At 47.4% G+C, this 20,114-nt stretch overlaps 1 protein-coding gene across 1 annotated transcript in view; it reads right to left on the bottom strand.

Moving 5' to 3' along the window:
* Positions 1-722: 722 nt before the first annotated feature.
* The window catches only part of LOC144609342 (RPA-related protein RADX), a 29,232-nt gene continuing 9,840 nt past the window's right edge, over positions 723-20,114 (bottom strand). The window contains exons 6-15 of the mRNA XM_078427774.1: positions 19,587-19,730; positions 17,768-17,881; positions 14,795-14,968; positions 13,247-13,383; positions 8,334-8,464; positions 7,501-7,590; positions 6,576-6,667; positions 4,525-4,836; positions 3,715-3,900; positions 723-1,156 (exon numbers count right to left, since the gene is read on the bottom strand). Coding sequence (XP_078283900.1) covers positions 1,026-1,156; positions 3,715-3,900; positions 4,525-4,836; positions 6,576-6,667; positions 7,501-7,590; positions 8,334-8,464; positions 13,247-13,383; positions 14,795-14,968; positions 17,768-17,881; positions 19,587-19,730 — 1,511 coding nt within the window. The 3' untranslated portion in view covers positions 723-1,025. The remainder of the gene's footprint in view (positions 1,157-3,714; positions 3,901-4,524; positions 4,837-6,575; positions 6,668-7,500; positions 7,591-8,333; positions 8,465-13,246; positions 13,384-14,794; positions 14,969-17,767; positions 17,882-19,586; positions 19,731-20,114) is intronic.

Here is a 20,114-nt window from a genome sequence, read left to right as displayed (position 1 = left end):
GTATTGGTTGCCAAACTCCCTCTCCCATTCCCACACTGACCTTTCTGTCCTGGGCCTCCTCCACTGTCAGAGTGAGGCCCAATGCAAATTGGTGGAACAGCACCTCGTATTTCGCTTGGGCAGCTTACAACCCAGCGGTACGAATATTGATTTCTCAAACTTCAAGTAACCTTTGTGTTCCCTCTCTCTCCAAACCTAGTTCTCTGACTGGTTTCATATCCTCCCGATTTATTTTACTGATTGTATGCGTCGTTGTCACCTTCCCCCTCAGCTGACAAGGTACCATTCTACATTTCCTTGACCATTGTCTGCTTTGATGTTGTTCTCACACCTTACCCCTCCATATCTCTCTCTGGTCTTCCCCACCCCAACTCTCAGTCTGAAGAAGTGTGTCAACTCGAAACATCATCCATTCTTTCTCTCCAGCGATGCGGCCGGATTTACTCCAACATTTTGTGCCGTTCTTTGACACGTAACAGTTCCATATCCCAACAATAGTGCGTTGGGGGAAGAGATTGTCCCCACCAATGATTTCTTCTGCAGGAGATCTCTGGCCACCTCCGAGGGGTGGGGTTGGGGGGGGGGGAAAGAAGAGAGCAGCCAAGGCAACCCGCTCTCCATCTGGGCCAGGGACTCCTCCTCCTTGGCTGCAATCCCTCTCTTCACCCTGGGCTGCATCTCCGTGGAGCGGATAGCAGTGCCGCCCAACCCCTTTGCTGGCTTCCTGAGCACTGCTTCAGGGCCGGACTGACCAAAACCATCACTGGTCACCTTGTTCACACCATTTAATGTGTGAATAAAGTATCATAGAATCTAATGAGCTCGTCGGGCCAACGAGTTCTAACGACGACAAGAGATATCGATCGATACATTCCACAGGAACAAAAATAACAACATATTTTTCTCTTTTCAGAAACCCTGAAACAAAGCTGCCTAAAAATAATATAAAATACTGTCGTAAGTCATAGCATCTGTTCCGTTTTGGGAAAGGCGACCGGTGTTCAGTAATGAATCGACCCAACTGTTCAGAGAGCATGGTGCTGGACGTAGGCTCGATTCAGGGCGACTTCAACTCTGGAGCCCCCCTGGCTGCAGATATCGAGGACAAATATGAAGAGCATCTTCTCCAGGCCGGACACAGGACTGAGGACGCCACCTGTCAATGGGCAAATGAAGAATATGGACCTCAAATTAATGCTGTCAGGTCTCATAAGTGATAGCAGAGTTAGGCCATTCAGCCCATCAAGTCTACTCTGCCATTCAATCATGGCTGATCTAACTCTTCCCCTCAACCCCATTCTCCTATCTTCTCCCCTAACCACTGACACCTGTATTAATCAAGAATCTACCCATCTGCTGTCTTAAAAAATATCCATTGCTTGGCCTCCACAGGCTTCTGTGGTAATGAATTCCAGATTCACCACCTTCTGACTGAAGAAATTCATCCTCTTAAAGGGACATCCCATTATTCTAGAGGCTATGACCTCAGGACCTAGACTTCCCCACTAGTGGAAACATCCTCTCTATCTTTGGGGGGTCATGGTGGCGCAGCGGTAGAGTTGCTGCCTTACAGCGAATGCAGTGCAGGAGACCCGGGTTCGATCCCGACTATGGGTACTGTCTACATTCTCCCCGTTTGATCACGGGGTTTTCTCCGAGATCTTCGGTTTCCTCCCACACTCCAAAGACGTACAGGTTTGTAGGTTAATTCGCTTGGTAAATGTAAAAATTGTCCTTAGTGGGTGTAGGATAGTATTAATGTGCGGGGACCGCTGGTCGGCATGGACTTGGTGGGCTGAAGGGCCTGTTTCCGCGCTGTATCTCTATGCCTACTTTGCAGTATCATTCAATTTTACATCGTCTCGTGTTCCCCAGTCAGGAGGCTCAAGATCCGCATGAGCAACTTGAACACATAATCTGCCCACTATCAACATCGCGGCGCTGGTGGGATCTTGAGGGTGAGGAGGAGGGAACACAGGTACCGGTGAGGAGCATGTGTACAGGGGTCCCATGAGAATCAGGGCAGCACGAGTCCTGGTGAACTGAAGGTGTGGGATACACAACCAACATTACCTGATGAATTATATGCCCAACCATCGGGTTGCTAGATAACATTGTCAGAAGATAGACACAAAATGCTGGAGTAACTCAGTGGGACAGCAGCATCTCTGGAGAGAGGGAATGGGTGACGCTTCGGGTCGAGACCCTTCTTTGAACTAGTTTGAGTTTAACCGTGTAGGAGAAAAACTGCAGACACTGGTTTAAATCGAAGGTAGACACAAAATGCTGGAGTAACTCAGTGGGTCAGGCAGCATCATCCTGTAAGCGAAAAAATGGGTGACGTTTCGGGTCGAGACTTGAACAGACTCTGAAGTCTGAAGAAAGGTCTCGACCCGAAACTTCATGCTTTCCTTCTCTCTCGAGATGCTGCCTGACCCGCTGAGTTACTCCAGCATTTTGTGTCTACCTTTGAGAATGGGTGAAGGGAAGCAGAACCGTAAAAGAGGGATTGCCCTTGGTCAACTCCACATCAGCAGCTCTCCCTCCCAGCCCACCAAGTCCATGCCGACCAGTCACTGAGCTGCTGCCTGACCAGCAAGTCAGGTCCATCCCTCCCTCCCATTCAATGCAGCAGGCACGGCCCAAGGGCCCCCTCTGCTGGTCAGAGACTACCATAGTAAACGTCACTCCCTGCAGATCTCGCCTGTTGACTGACTCCGTCTTCCACGGGACAGAACTCTGGGGCGATGGCTCTGCGAGTGAGTCTGGAACTCAGGCCCGGTAAATAAAAGCGCAAACAAATCCAGGGAATCCAGGAACTTCGTGCACAGGAACACGAGCAGGAAGAAATGTAGAACTCTTGCCAACAGGGAAGGAGGAATAGGTGATGTTTCGGGTCAAGACCCTTCTTCAGACTAGTCTTGATCCGTAGCGTCACCCATTCCTTCTCTCCAGAGATGCTACCTGACCCGTTGGGTTACTCCAGCATTTTGTGACTATCTTTGGTGTAAATCAGTGTCTGCAGTTCCTTCCTGCACACAGAACAGTTGATCATAAGAGAGACTTTTAGGAGATTCAGAGGAGTGGAAGGATGGAGGGGTGGAGGAAGATGAAAAGAGGCCAGAAGAGGTTCTTACGAGGTTTTTATGGAGCATAATCTCCATAGGAAATGGTAGCGTAGAATGTCCTATTTCTTTCAATTTCTGGGCACCCAAGGTTGGCAAGGTATTAACATAGAAAATAGGTGCAGGAGGAGGCTATTTGGCTCTTCGAGCCAGCACCACCATTCATTGTGTCTGAAGAAGGGTCTCGACCCGAAACGTCACCCATTCCTTCTCTTCTGAGATGCTGCCTGACCCGCTGAGTGACTCCAGGATTTTGTGATACCACCATTCATTGTGATCGTGGCTGATCATCCACAATCAGTAACCCGTGCCTGCCTTCTCCCCATATTCCTTGATTCCCCTAGCCCCTAGAGCTCTGTCTAACTATCTTTTAAATTTATCCAGTGAATTGGCCTCCACTGCCTCCTGTGGCAGAGAATTCCACAAATTCACAACTCTCTGGGTGAAAAGGTTTTTTCTCGCCTCAGTTTTAAATGGCTTCCCCTTTATTCTCAGACTGTGGCCCCTGGTTCTGGATTAATGGATGGTTGGGCCAGTGTTTGGTGAGGGTCAGTACTTTCGGGGTGGAGGAGGAGGAGGAGATACTTACCAGGAGGCTGTGAGGAGAGTTCTTCATCCTCTGTGTTGCTGCTACCAGCCTGCCTCAACGACAGTCCTCCATGAGCTAAAACGTTGATGAAGGAGTTGTCGTGCTTGGTGGGCCATAAATCGCGATGGTCCAACCTGGGAACGGTGGGGAGAAAGATGGTGTCCAACGACAGCTCGCGATTCAGTCCTGGAAAAGTGACGGGAGGAGGGTGAAAAACCGCCCAACTTTCAACCTCTTCCGCATTTCATGCCGATTCCCGTCCCTGCAGGATTTGGGTAAAACTCCCCTTGGACTAGGAAAGAGGTGGAGATTGGTTTAGGGACACTGTCCCTTAATAATCCTTCACTATGCGTACCTAAGTTCTAGGAGCAGAATTAGGCCATTCGGCCCATCAAGGCTACTCCGCCATTCAATCATGGCTGATCTATCTTTCCTTGTCAACCCCATTCTCTCTGCCTTCTCCCCGTAACCCATGACACCCGCACTAATCAGTGTGGTCAACTGTTAGGGCAGGGATATTAGTGTACAAGATCATGAGAGGAATCGATAAGGTGAATGCACTGAGTCTTTTACCCAGAGTAGGTGAATCAAGAACCAGAGGACACGAGTTTAAGGTGAGGGGAGAAAGATTTCATAGCAACTCGAGGGGTAACTTTTTTACACAAAGGGTGTGGGTGTATGGAAGAAGCTGCCGGAGGAGGTAGTTGAGGCAGGGACCATTCGGACAGGTACATGAATGGGACGGGTTTCCAGGGAGGATGTCCTGCATATCTCCTCATTTTGAAACCTTGTTACGTACGTTGTCTTTACCTAAAATGGTGACGGTGTAGTATCCACGGCAACACGCTGCCTCACACTGTTCCAGCTTCTTCCGAAAATCAGTCGGCGCTCCATGGAAACTGGACGGCTGGAGTTCAACAGTATTGAGGAGCAGGGCCTTGTCCTTCAAGTGGAAGGTTCGAGCCACCATTTCGGAGACGAGCCCCCTGTGGGGGAGATGCTGCTGCTGCTGTTCCCTCGGGCTGCCGATCCAGGACCCAGTGCCCGGACACGAGCTGGACTCCATCTCCGTGTCTTCAGAGTCCGTGTAGAACTCCTTGCAAGCGTTGGCAAAACTGAGCTCTGTGAAGAAGGAAACGTCAGTTGGTCCATTAGTGCCACTAACTTGCAGCACTAGTGCAGCACATTTTAAGTCGTGGCTGCCCCATGCACGGTAGCGCAGCGGTAGAGTTGCTGCTTTACAGCGAATGCAGCGCCGGAGACTCAGGTTCGATCCTGACTACGGGCGCTGCACTGTAAGGAGTTTGTACGTTCGCCCCGTGACCTGCGTGGGTTTTCTCCGAGATCTTCGGTTTCCTCCCACACTCCAAAGACGTACAGGTATGTAGGTTAATTGGCTGGGTAAATGTAAAAAATTGTCCCTAGTGGGTGTAGGATAGTGTTAATGTACGGGGATCGCTGGGCGGCACGGACTTGGAGGGCCGAAAAGGCCTGTTTCCGGCTTTATATATATGATGATATGATATGATGATGCATTCTCGGCACTGCAGTCACTGTGCTACAAACAAACATTCTCGCCAAGCATAGAGTCACACAGTGTGGAAACGGGCCCTTTGACCCAACTTGCCCACACCGACTAGCATGCCCCACTGCACTTGTCCACTTGTCCTTCCTGCCCGCCATAACCCTCCAAATTATAGCCGGACACAAAATGCTGGAGTAACTCAGCGGGTCAGGCAGCATCTCGGGAGAGAAGGAATGGGTGACGTTTCGGGCCGAGACTCTTCAGAGTCTCTCCCTCTCTCTCTCTCTCTCTCTCCTGGGTTGACCCTGCGACAGAAGCCCGAGCTCTTGGTGCCCCTTCAATTCTGTTACCTCCCCTCCACCCCTCTCTCTTCAATCTCCGATGATAATCGGCAGAAGCTCAAACAATAGACGTGCAGCGCACACCAAAGACGTAGACACAAAATGGTGGAGTAACTCTCCCGAGATGCTGCCTGACCCGCTGAGTTACTCCAACATTTTGAGTGTACTTTCAATTTTAACCAGCATCTGCAGTTTGTTTCCTACACTCCAAAGACGTACAGGTATGTAGGTAAATTAGCTTGGTAAATGTAAAAATTGTCCCTAGTGTGTGTAGGATAGTGTTAGTGTGCGGGGATCGCAGGTCGGCGCGGACCCGGTGGGCCGAAGGCCTTGCTTCTGTGCTGTATCTAAACTAAACTAAACTAATGTGAACGGTCAATGTGCTTGGAACGTGCTGCCAGTAGTGGTGGTGGAGGCAGAAACAATAATGGTATTTAAGAGGCTTTTAGTCAGGCAGGGGAATATGTGGGGAATAGGTGAATGTTGACCACATGCAAGTTTAATTTAGCATCATGGTTGGTGCAAACATGGTGGGCCAAAGGTTTAGTTTAGAGATACAGCGCGGAAACAGGCCCTTTCGGCCCACCGGGTCCGCGCCGCCCAGCGATCCCCGCACACTCACACTATCCTACACACACTAGGACAATTTTTACATTTTACCAAGGCAATTCTCTAACCAAGTAATCCTTGCTTTCCCTCTCTCTCTCTCTGTGCCTCCCCCACCCTCTGACTAGGTTCACTGTCCTGATTAATTTTACTGTTGTTACCTTCCCCATAGCCAACAATGAACCATTCTACATTTCCTGCTGTGATCTGTCATCTCCATGCCTGACAAGCTCTATGAACCCTTCCATATCTCCAGTTTCCCCCTCCCCTGGCACTCAGTCTGAAGAACGGTCTCCACCCGAAACGTCACCCATTCCTTCTCTCCGGAGATACTGTCTGACCCGCTGAGTTACTCCAACATCTGCAGTTCCTTCCCCCACAGTGCAAACCTCGATTAGGGCCGACTACTGTAGCTTCCGAATGAGTGCTTTTCGGAGGGGCAGCAGTTTCTCCTTCACTCGACTCTGTGCCTTCATTAAGCCTGCGTCAGAAACAGAACCAATCAGATGAGAACACTCTGATGGTCACAGGAGGGAGGGAGCGGGGAAAGCAAGAGGGAGCGGAAAACGGAGCGAAGGAGGGCACGCGAGAGGGCAGGGACAATTTGGGAAAGAGCTGGAAACACTGGAAGGAGTGTAGAATGAGTGAGGGAGCGGACAACGTGGGAGGGAGTGGACAATGCGGGAGGGAGGGAGAGGACAACGTGGGAGGGAGGGAGTGGACAACGTGGGAGGGAGGGAGTGGACAACGTGGGAGGGAGGGAGTGGACAACGTGGGAGGGAGGGAGTGGACAACGTGGGAGGGAGTGGACAACGTGGGAGAGAGTGGACAACGTGGGAGGGAAGGAGTGGACAACGTGGGAGGGAGTGGACAACGTGGGAGAGAGTGGACAACGTGGGAGAGAGTGGACAACGTGGGAGAGAGTGGACAACGTGGGAGAGAGTGGACAACGTGGGAGAGAGTGGACAACGTGGGAGGGAGTGGACAACGTGGGAGAGAGTGGACAACGTGGGAGGGAGTGGACAACGTGGGAGAGAGTGGACAACGTGGGAGAGAGTGGACAACGTGGGAGGGAGTGGACAACGTGGGAGAGAGTGGACAACGTGGGAGGGAGTGGACAACGTGGGAGAGAGTGGACAACGTGGGAGAGAGTGGACAACGTGGGAGAGAGTGGACAACGTGGGAGAGAGTGGACAACGTGGGAGAGAGTGGACAATGCGGGAGGGAGGGAGCAGGGAACACAGGAGGGAGAGGAGAACGCGGCAGGGAGGGGAGAACAAGGAGGGTGCAGGCGAGAGCAGAGGGTGAGGTTACCTCACTCGAGCTCGTCTTTTCCGGCACTTCCATCCTTTCCTTGATCTCGTTCTGCGTGGTGATGGGGTGGATTTTTTACTCTGTGAATTTCTGGTTAAGTGGAAGCGGCAGTTGGTTAATGCGGCCACGCAGGCTGCCGGACTACCCTCGCCACCGCACGCCTGCACACTGCAGTAAAGTCCCTGTCCAACGCCAGTCACACGCTCCACTCCTGACTCCCCAGATCCCTCAACAGTGCAGCACCCGACCTTCCCCGAGGCTTACAGGTAGACGCAAAATTCTGGAGTAACTCAGCGGGTCAGGCAGCATTTCGGGAGAGAAGGAATGGGTGACGTTTCGGGTCGAGACCCTTCTTCAAACTGATGTCAGAGGGAGGGGGCAGATGCCAATTAATCTACAAACCTGTACACGATCACAGGGAGAACTTATAAACTCCGCACAGACAGAACCTGTGGTCAGGATCGAACCCGTGTTTAGTTTTGTTTAGATACAGCGCAGAAACAGGCCCTTCGGCCCACCGGGTCCGCGCCGACCAGTGATCCCAGCACACTAACACTATCCTACACCCTCTGGGGACAATTTTTACATTTTTTCCAAGCCAATTAACCTACATACCTGTACGTCTTTGGAGTGTGGGAGGAAACCGAAGATCTCGGAGAAAACCCACGCAGCTCACGGGGAGAACGTACAGGTGGTTGATGGGTCAGTACAGACAGTTTGGGCTGAAGGGTCTGCTTCTGCACTGTGTGAACCTATGACTCCAAGAGCAAGCACTAGCATAAGTAAGAGGGAACGTAAAACCGACTGGCATCTCTCCAGAGAGGAAGGCCTACCTGATGACGGGGATCTCCGGACTGCGGCTTGTCCCGGTGCCCTGGTAGGACGGGTCAACAACGGGTGACTTGGTGATACCAGCCCACTTCCCTGTGCACCCGGCAACACCCGGCTTGAAGACAAGAACCTCCTGAAAGAAGCAACAGCTCGGAGTTACCAGACAACCGGCGCTCGCTACCTAGCTGCTATCAGGCAACTGAATCATCCCACCACAACCAGAGGGCAGTGCTGAACTACTATCTACCTCATTGGTGACAATAGACAATAGAAAATAGGTGCAGGAGAAGGCCATTCGGCCCTTCGAGCCAGCACCGCCATTCAATGTGATCATGGCTGATCATTCGCAATCAATACCCCGTTCCTGCCCTCTCCCCATACCCCCTGACTCCGCTATCCTTAAGAGCTCTATCTAGCTCTCTCTTGAATGCATTCAGAGAATTGGCCTCCACTGCCTTCTGAGGCAGAGAATTCCACAGATTCACAACTCTCTGACTAAAAAAGTTTTTCCTCATCACTGTTCTAAATGGCCTACCCCTTATTCTTAAACTGTGGCCCCTGGTTCTGGACTCCCCCAACATTGGGAACATGTTTCCTGCCTCTAACGTGTCCAAACCCTTAATAATTTTATACGTTTCGATAAGATCCCCTCTCATCCTTCTAAATTCCAGTGTATACAAACCTAGTCGCTCCAGTCTTTCAACATATGACAGTCCCGCCATTCCGGGAATTAACCTAGTAAACCTACGCTGCACGCCCTCAATAGCAAGAATATCCTTCCTCAAATTTGGAGACCAAAACTGCACACAGTACTCCAGGTGCGGTCTCACTAGGGCCCTGTACAACTGCAGAAGGACCTCTTTGCTCCTATACTCAACTCCTCTTGTTATGAAGGCCAACATTCCATTGGCTTTCTTCACTGCCTGCTGTACCTGCATGCTTCCTTTCAGTGACTGATGCACTAAGACACCCAGATCACGTTGTACGTCCCCTTTTCCTAACTTGACACCATTCAGATAATAATCAGCCTTCCTATTCTTACCACCAAAGTGGATAACCTCACACTTATCTACATTAAACTGCATCTGCCATGTAAAAGCAAATACACATGAAATTAGAAATAGAAAGACAGAGATTTTAGATGAATGTTTGAATAAACACCCAAATACAGAAAAATTGATATCATATATTTATAATATTCTACTGGAAAACGACGCTCCAAGTACAGAAATATATAGACAATCATGGGAAAATGAATTAGGTCAAATTATTAGACCTGATATATGGGATGAAAGTTTACAACACATACATCACTGTTCGCTAAATGCTAGACACTCTCTTATACAATTTAAAATATTACATAGACTACATTATTCAAAAGCTAAATTACATAGTATTTTTCCAAATATATCTGCCATTTGTGACAAATGTCAGCAATTGGAAGCTAATTTAACGCACACATTCACAAACTGTGAAAAAATCACTAAATTCTGGACAGAAATATTTAAAATAATTTCGAATGTTGTTAATAGGAAGCTGATCCCTGACTCAAACTTAATAATACTGGGAATATTAGAAACAGATCAATTATTAACAACGAATCAAAGAATTTTTATTGATTATAGTTTAATAATTGGGAAAAAATTAATACTGAAATTCTGGAAAGGTCCTACATCCCCCACAATTAAAATGTGGATTACAGGAATGTCGGAGACACTTCATCTGGAAAGATTGAGACTTGTACTAGTGGACAGGTTGAATCTTTTCAGAGGAATATGGTCTCCATTTATTGTATATTTAAAGGGTCAAAATGGCTTGGTTCGAGGACTTGACCGTGGCCTGAATAATGGAATGGAGGAAGAATTATGAATAATAAATTATGGATATATCTCCAATGATAGATAACTTTTTTAATACTCCATTCATTTCTCCAATTTGGATCTCTTATTTTAATTTTATTTTTCTCTATCTTTTCCTCTCTTAAAAAAAAAAAAAAAGTATAGAAATATGTAGGACATAATTATTAATATTAATAATATCACGAATGTATGTAATAAGTAAATTTTATTAATATGTATTTATGTTTAATAAAAATATTTATCAAAAAAAAACCTAGTAAACCTACGCTGCACGCCCTCAATAGCAAGAATATCCTTCCTCAAATTTGGAGACCAAAACTGCACACAGTACTCCAGGTGCGGTCTCACTAGGGCCCTGTACAACTGCAGAAGGACCTCTTTGCTCCTATACTCAACTCCTCTTGTTATGAAGGCCAACATTCCATTGGCTTTCTTCACTGCCTGCTGTACCTGCATGCTTCCTTTCAGTGACTGATGCACTAAGACACCCAGATCACGTTGTACGTCCCCTTTTCCTAACTTGACACCATTCAGATAATAATCAGCCTTCCTATTCTTACCACCAAAGTGGATAACCTCACACTTATCTACATTAAACTGCATCTGCCATGCATCCGCCCACTCACACAACCTGTCCAAGTCACCCTGCAACCTCATAGTATCTTCCTCACAGTTCACACTGCCACCTAGCTTTGTATCATCGGCAAATTTGCTAATGGTACTTTTAATCCCTTCATCCAAGTCATTGATGTATATTGTAAATAGCTGCGGTCCCAACACTGAGCCTTGCGGTACCCCACTAGTCACTGCCTGCCATTCTGAAAGGGACCCATTTATCCCCACTCTTTGCTTTCTGTCTGTCAACCAACTTTCCATCCATGTCAGTACCCTACCTCCAATACCATGTGCTCTAATTTTGCCCACCAATCTCCTATGTGGGACCTTGTCGAAGGCTTTCTGAAAGTCGAGGTACACCACATCCACCGGCTCTCCCCTGTCAATTTTCCTAGTTACATACTCAAAAAATTCCAGTAGATTAGTCGAGCACGATTTCCCCTTCCTAAATCCATGCTGACTCGGAACGATCCTGTTACTGCGATCCAAATGCTCCGCAATTTCGTCTTTTATAATTGACTCCAGCATCTTCCCCACCACTGATGTCAGACTAACTGGTCTATAATTTCCCGTTTTCTCTCTCCCTCCTTTCTGACCCTCAGACTATCCTTGATCGGACTTTGCTCAACATTATTCCTGTAAACGGCTCGATTGTAATCACGTATTGGCTATCGCTGACTGCATGGTATGCAACACAAGCTTTTCACTGTACCTCGGTACACCTGACAATGAACTAAACTGAAACACCTTTAGAAGAGTGCATTTTACCCAGTGACCGCCCTGAGTTTTGGGGATTCCAGACCGAGTGCACAGAGCAGTGCAGCACAGAAGCAGGCCCTTCGGCCCACAATGTTTGGGGTGTGCACAGTGCCAAGTTAAACTGTTGACAATCTGTACAATAGGATCTCTGCTGAGAAACACACAATGCTGGAGTAACTCAGCGGGTCAGGCGGCATCGCTGAAGAGAAGGAATGGGTGACGTTTCGGATCGAGACCCTTCTTCAGACTGAAGATTTCTGAAAAAGGGTCTGGACCCGAAACATCACCTGTTCCTTCTCTCCAGAGATGCTGCCTGTCCCGTTGAGTTACTCCAGCCTTTTTTTTATTTTATTTTAATTTTTATTTATTTATTTATTTATTTTTTGAAAAGCATATGTACAGATAGAAATAAAAGACAAATTTGTTACAAAATTCTTACATAGCTACAATTTTTAAATTTTTAAAGAGAGAAAATAAAAATAAAGAAGAATGAAAAAAAAAACAGACAAAAAAAAAAACATATAAACTATTGAGGAGAGAATAAAAAAAGAGTTATAACTATAAAAATTAAAGGGGGTAGATCCGGGAGACAATAACCACAGTTGTACATCCAACCCTAAACTCAAGTTTCAACTTTTAATTTAAAATTTTTATTTTAGTCCTGTGTCAAACCCATTTACTTTTCTAAAAATTCAATAAATGGAGACCATATTTAAAAAAAAAAATCAGGTTTGTCAATTAAGGCAAATCTTATTTTTTCCAAATGCAAGGTCTCTGTCATTTCCGTAATCCACATTTTAATTGTGGGGGTTATTGGTTTTTTCCAAAATTTAAGTATTAATTTTTTCGCAGTTATTAAACTGTAATCAAGAAAATGTACCTGACTTCTTGTAAAGTTTGTAATATGTTCTGATAATCCTAATATTATTAATTTTGGATCCATATCCAATTGCTTGTCGATAACTTTAGAAACTATTTTTAAAATATCCAACCAGAAATTTTGCATTTTTATGCAAGTTACGAAAATATGAGTTAAATTAGCTTCTTGAAATTGACATTTATCACAAATAGGAGAGATACTAGGAAAATCCTATTTAATTTCGTCTTCGAATAATGTAGTCTATGTATTATTTTAAATTGTATTAAGGAATGTCTAGTATTTAATGAACATTGGTGTATATGTTGTAAACTTTCATCCCATATATCTTGCATTATGAGTTGGTTCAATTCGTCCTCCCATGCTCGTCTATATGATTCTGATGACGGAATGTCAGTATCTAGGAGAGTATTATAAATAAAGGATATTAATTTATTTGAATTATAACGTCGTTTCAGGCATACATCAAGAGTTTCTGGACCTCTAAATTTATATTCTTGCATGTGTAATTTTACATAATCTCTAAGTTGTAAATATCTAAAATAATTATTAACTCCAGCCTTTTGTGTCTATCTTTAGTGTAAACCAGCATCTGCATTTCCTTCCTCCACAGGATCTCAGCTGATGTACCTTTACGAAACGTGGTCATGTAGGGGGGTGTCCTCTTTCATCTTAAACCTAAGCTGTCTAGTTTTAGACTCCCCTACCCTTGGAAACAGACTGTTACCTGTTGACCTGTACGATTTTATACTCGTACCTCGGGAAGGACACCCAACATAGCCCATACCAGTCACAGTGTCTTTACCTCTCCACCTTCGGTTCTCAGTGGCTTGTACTTCACACAGCTGATGTGGCCCTGGACGGTGACCCTCCTGTACTCTCTGTAATCCAGCTGGTCCAGGAGCTGCTTCAGTTCCGACATGGTGGTCAGCCTCGATACACCTGAGGAAACGCCATTTACTCTTCAACAGCTGTAAAAGGCAGAATACTCCCTGCTCTGAAACGCGCTCAGCAGCCCAGTGAAGGTTAATATGGAAACATAGAAAACAGGTGCAGGAGGAGGCCATTCGGCCCTTCGAGCCAGCACCGCCATTCATTGTGATCACGGCTGATCATCCGCAATCAGTAACCCGTGTCTGCCTTCTCCCCATATCCCTTGATTCCTCTAGGCCCTGGAGCTCTATCTCTCCACTGCAGGTACTGGCAATATGATGTGACGCTTTTACTCACATTCATTCCCTGCTTAGTTTAGTTTAGAGATGCAGCGTGGAATCAGGCCCTTCGGCCCACCAAGTCCATGACGACCATCGATCACCCCGTACATTGGTTCTCTCCTACTATTTACAGAAGCCAATTAACCAACAAACCTGCACGTCTTTGAGATGTGGGAGGAAACTGGAACACTGAAAAAATTCCGCGTGATCACAGGAGGAACGTACAAACTCCCTCTGGACAGCACCCGTAGTCGGGATGGAACCCAGGACTCTGGCGCTGTGAGTCAGCAGCTCTACCACTGTGCCACTCCTTGTGTGGAAGCTAACAACCAGGTAGGTGTCAGAAGGAATTGCTTTATTCCTATTTACTCTGGGAGGGAAGAAGAAGGATGTTTATACCATTGGCCATTACAAACAGATGTTGAGTTGTGGATGTGTTGTGACTCTCATCACCAGCTTTCCTGCAAGTGGACTCCTTTACTGGACTTTACCTTGCACTAAACGTTATTCCCTTTATCCTGTATCTGTACACAGTGGACGGCTGGAATGTAATCATGTATTGTCTTTCCGCTGGCTAGATAACACGCAATAAAAGAGCTTTCCACTGTACCTCGAGACAATAAACTAAACCACACATGCCCATCAGAATTCATTCAGTACCCCATCTAGAGCGTGTCTATCTGAGTCTCATTTTAGTTGAGTTTAGATTTATAGATACAGCGTGGAAACAGGCCCTTCGGCCCACTGGGTCCACGCCGACCTGCGATCCCTGCACATTAACACTATCCTACACACACTCGGGACAATTTCTAAATTTACCAAGCCAATTAACCTACATACCTGTACGTCTTTGGAGTGTGGGAGGAAACCAAAGATCTCGGAGAAAACCTGTGCAGGTCACGGGGAGAACGTACAAACTCCGTACAGACGGCACCCGTAGTGGGGATCGAACCCGGGTCTCCAACGCTGCAAGGCAGCAACTCTACCGCTGCGCCACCGTGCCGCACGTCATCTTAACCCTCCCTCCCCCATGAGGAGCCAGTGAGTCCAGTGAATCCAATACGTGGTTAGGGAGATGTAGGTGACAGAGCGTGTGTGTGGAAACAGAGTCATTACACATTCAGCACAGGCTGCCTCACCGAGCACTTCGCCTCGAAAGTTCCGCTCACTGCAGGGCAGCGGGGGGAAAGTGTAACATCCGCCATACGGAGTCTGGCTCAGTCTCTCCCTCTCCTTGTCCTTCGCAGCTCGTATCCACTGGATAAACTCTTTCACCTTGGCATTCTTCACGTAAAGCTTTCCTTGATGGTGACCTGGAGGAGCAGTAGAAGGTGAAGACAGACAGCACTCCAGCACGTGGCTCCTGGTGGAGGTGAATGGTTTTCATATTCCTGGAGCATGCTTTGTTCCCCAGGGAGGAAATGCCCAATGATGTCAAAATATCTAACTGCAGCACAGTGGCTCAGCGGTAGAGCTGCTGCCTCACGGCGCCAAGAGACCCGGGTTCCATCCTCACCTCGGGTGCCGTCTGTGTGAGGAGTTTGCACGTTCTCCCCGTGACCGGGTGGGTTTCCTCCAGGTGCTCCGGTTTCATCCCAAAGACGTGCGGGTTTGTAGATAGACACAAAATGCTGGAGTAACTCAGCGAGTCAGGCAGCATCTCTGGAGAGAAGGAATGGGTGGCGTTTCAGGTTGAGACCCTTCTTCAGACTGATGTTGGGGGAGGGGGCGGGACATGTCCCATCTGAAGAAGGGTCTCGACCCGAAACGCCACCCATTCCTTCTCTCCAGATATGCTGCCCGTCCCGCTGAGTTACTCCAACATTTTGTGTCTACCTTCGATTTAAACCAGCATCTGCAGTTTTTTTCCCTACGGGTTTGTAGGTTAATTGTCCCTCTAAATTGCCCCCTAGTGTGTAGGGGGAAGTGGATGAGAAAGTGGGATAACAGAACTAGTGGGAACCAGTGATCGATGGTGGGCGTGGACTCGGTGGGCCAAAGTGCCTGTTTCCATGCTGTATCTCCAAATTAAAATAAATTAGAGAGCAGAGCTTTAAAGTGAATGGGGCAAAGCTTAATGGAAATGTGCAAAGCAATTTTGTTTACAAAGGGTGGTAGGTGCCTGGAATGGGCTGCCAGGTGGCGATGGGTACCTGCATGTGGTGGAGGCAGGTATGATACTGGCATTTCAGAGGGTTTTGGATCGGGACGTTCTTTTAGGAAGGAGATGAGTAGAAATGTCTTTAGTCAGAGGGTGGTAAATCTGTGGGATTCTTTGCCATGGAAGGCTGTGGTGGCCACAAGTCAGTGGATATCTTTAAGGCAGAGATATAGATAGATTTTTGATTGGTCCAGGTATCAGGGTTTATGGGGAGAAGGCAGGAGAATGGGGTTAGGAGGAAGAGATAGATCAGCCATGATTGAATGGCAGAGTAGACTAAGTGGGCCGAATGGCCTCATTCTACTATTACTTATGACCTTATGACATGGATATGCAGGGAAATAGACGGATATACACTATGTGCAGGTAAGGAGGTTAGTTTAACCTGACATCATGTTCAGCACGGACATTGTGGGCCGAAGGGCCTGTTCGCACTGATCCATATTCTCTGCTTACAAGCTTCATTACCACATGTCCTGTCTAGCTCCCCAGAGTCTGCCCGGATGACTGCGTTTCACCACACTCCGGGTTTATTTGCCAGCTGACTACAAATTATTCACTCAACCGGTTTGAAAAAGAACATGGGGGCAAGGGTCTATCTAGAAATCGACCCATTTGTACGAGGTTTTATCGAGGCTAATGATCACTTCCACTCACAAGGCAAAGGTTATTTCAGCTTGGTCTCAGAATAATATTTTTTATTTTAATATTTGTTTCATTTTGGGCATCATCGGCAATGTTAGCATTTAGACTTTACTTTGGACTTTAGGTACAGAGGGAAAACAGGCCCTTTGACTTACCAAGTCCGCACTGACTAGCGATCACCCCGTACACTAATTATCCTACACACTCAGGACAATTTAACAATTTTGCCAAATAGCCTACAAACCTATATGTCTTTGGAGTGTGGGAGGAAACCGGTGTACCTGGAGAAAACCCACGTAGGTCACAGTGAGAACGTGCAAGCTCCGTACAGACAGCGCCCGTAGTCAGAAAATAACTGCAGATGCTGGTACAAATCGAAGGTATTTATTTCACAAAATGCTGGAATAACTCAGCAGGTCAGGCAGCATCTCAGGAGAGAAGGAATGGGTGACGTTTCGGGTCGAGACCCTTCTTCAGACCGTAGTCAGGATCGAACCCGGGTCTCTGGCACAACTCTACCTCTGTGCTGCCCCTTCTGAAGGAACCCGACCTGCAAACATCGCCTATCCATCTTCTCCAAAGATGCTGCCTGACCCGCTGAGATACTCCAGCACGTTATGTCTATCTTTGGTATAAACCAGCATCTGCAGTTCCTTGTTCTTACATTCTGATCTGAACATTAGCTCCATCCACCAGCACTGGTTCCCTAACCCTTTAAGAACCTGCCAAGTGTGGGGCTTTTATATTTTCATGCATTTTCTTTTCGTTAGACCCAGACCCTAATACCCTTGGTCAGGAGGGGCTCTCTCACATGGATAGATGTCCCAATACATGTACTGGAGGAACAGCACCTCATACTTGGGCAGCTTACAACCCAGCTGTATGAACATTGATGTCTCTAACTTCACGTAACCCTTGCATCTCCTCTCTCTCCGTCCCTCCCCCACCCTAGTCAACGAACCAGTTTCACTGTCGTCCTGTCGAGTTTCACTGTTTGCTTCACTCGTTATCACCTTCTCCACAGCCAACAATGGACCATTGTGGGCTCCGTCTCTCCTTGATCACCGTCGCTGGCTTTGATTTGTCCTTTCGCATATCTTTCATTCATTTATTCTATGTACCGTTTCAAATCTCTCGTTTCCCTCTCCCCGACTCTCAGTCTGAAGAAGGGTCTCGACCCGAAACATCACTTATTCCTTCTCTCCAGAGGTGCTGCCTGACCCGCTGAGTGACTCCAGCATTTTGTGTCTGTCTGTACGTATGTGCGTTGTGTGTGTGACATACATACAATAGACAATAGACATACCATTGACAAACACCTGACTGTGCTTGGTGCTGAAGAGGTGAGGGAACATTGTCTGTCCATTGACATCAACCACTTTGCCTTCCACCCTGACATTGGTACACACAAGAAAGGTCACTGCAGTGAAAAAGAAAACAACACTTTAGAAGCTTTTGTCTGCATTTTAGTGGGATCACTCTCCCAATCTCGGCTTGCTAGAAACTTTAGTTTAGTTTAGTTTAGTGATACAGAACGTAAACAGGACCTTTGACCCAAGTCTGCACTGACCAGCGATGCCCGCACATTATCACTATCCTACACACACTAGGGACAATTTACACTTATACCAAGCCAATTAACCTACAAACCTGCACGTCTTTGGAGTGTGGGAGGAAACCGAAGATCTTGGAGAAAACCCACGCGGTCACGGGGAGAACGTACAAACTCCGTACAGACAGCACCCGGGGTCGGGATCAAACCCGGGTCTCCGGTGCTGCAAGCGCTGTAAGGCAGCAACTCTACCACTGCGCCACCGTGCCCCCCTCTTGAGAAATTACAGGATAGTTTAGGATAAGCAACTGGTCCGTGATGTTCAATAGGAGGCTGGTCTGTCCCTTTCACAATCCTGCACAAACAGTCCACAAAGGGCAGTTGCTGACAAAAAGCAAATCCCCGTGAATTACCCGTGGAGTCAAGTGTAAAATATCTCTACCTTTCAGAGCTTCGGGAAGCTGATACGTTCGTGGCATTTAATAGACTTGTGGTAGGCTCATGGGCATGCAATGAATGGAGGGACATGGATCATGTGCAGCGAGATCAGTGATGGTCTTGGCATCATGTTCCACACGGACATGTTGTGCCGATGGGCCTGTTCTACATTCTATAGGCCATGATCTTGTTAAATAATGGTGCAGACACAGCATCATACAGCAGAGAAACAAGCCACTCGGCCCAACACATCCATGCTGACCAAGATGCCACATCTAAGTCAGTCCCAGGTGGCACGGTGGCATAGCGGTAGAGCAACTGCCTTACAGGGCGCCAGTGACCCGGGTTTGATCCTGACTATGGGCGCTTGTCTGTAGGGAGTTTGTACGTTCTCCCCCTGACCTGCGTGGGATTACTCCGAGATCTTCCGTTTCCTCCCACACTCCAAAGACGTACAGGTGTGTGGGTTAATTGGCTTGGTGTAAATGTAAAACTGTCCCCAGTGTGTGTAGGGTCGTGTTAATGTGCGGGTATCACTGGTCAGTGGGTCGAAGGGCCCGTTTCTGCGCTGTGTCGCTAACATTTTTAAAAAACCTGCAAACCCATACGTCTTTGAAATGTGGGAGGAAACCGGAGCACCTGGAGAAAACCCATGCTGTCAGTGGGAGAACGTACATACTCCGTACAAATAGCTGCCGTGGTCACATAGAACCCGAGTCTCTGGCGTTGTGAGGCTCTTCCGCTGCACCACCCTGTCCAGGAACAGAAGAAACGCGGGAGAGTTTTACTTTCAATAAGGACTCCAATCAGCAGGAAGGTGTCACAAAATGCTGGCGTAACTCAGCAGGTCAGACAGTCTGAAGAAGGGTCTCGACCCGAAACGTCACCCATTCCTTCTCTCCTGAGATGCTGCCTGACCCGCTGAGTTACTCCAGCATTTTGTGATACCTTCGATTTGTACCAGCATCTGCAGTTATTTTCCTACACCAATCAGCAGGTCTAGGTGGGGCATTTCTAGACACAGATACTGGCACAGATTAGATGGTCATGGACTCAAGCACGCAACAAAAGCTTTTCACCGTACCTTGGGAGAGTGACAATAAACTAAACCAAACTAAAGAATTGTGCGCCTCACCGGTGTTGTCGGCAATGCTGCAGGGGTATATCCGCGCCTGGATCTCCGGTTGGCAAGTGGAGAAAAGCTTCAGCACGAAAGGATCGTGTGCAGTGCCGTCGATCAGATGCACCCAGTGGTAAACCTCGAACTCGCCCGCGTGCTCTGCAAGGTGGAGCACACCGTCACAGCCACGATGAGAGGGCCGACCAAGTACAGCGGAGTGACCACAGCAGGATTCCCAAATTTACTTTAGTTTAGAGATACAGCATGAAAACAGGCCCCTCGGAGGTCAGAAGGATGAGAATTCACATGAGAGGGGATCTTACAGAGACGTATAAAATTATAAAAGGACTGGACAAGCTAGATGCAGGGAAAATGTTCCCAATGTTGGGGGAGTCCAGAACCAGATGTCACACAGTCTAAGAATAAAGAGGAGGCCATTTAAAACTGAGGTGAGAAGCAACTTTTTCACCCCGAGAGTTGTGAATTTGTGGAATTATCTGCCACAGAGGGCAGTGGAGGCCAATTCACTGGATGAATTTAGAA

Source organism: Rhinoraja longicauda, chromosome 34 (genome assembly GCF_053455715.1).
Source record: "Rhinoraja longicauda isolate Sanriku21f chromosome 34, sRhiLon1.1, whole genome shotgun sequence".
Taxonomy (NCBI): Eukaryota; Metazoa; Chordata; class Chondrichthyes; order Rajiformes; family Arhynchobatidae; genus Rhinoraja; species Rhinoraja longicauda.
The sequence above is the reverse complement of the archived record's forward strand: the minus strand, read 5'-3'. Positions and strand labels throughout refer to the sequence as shown.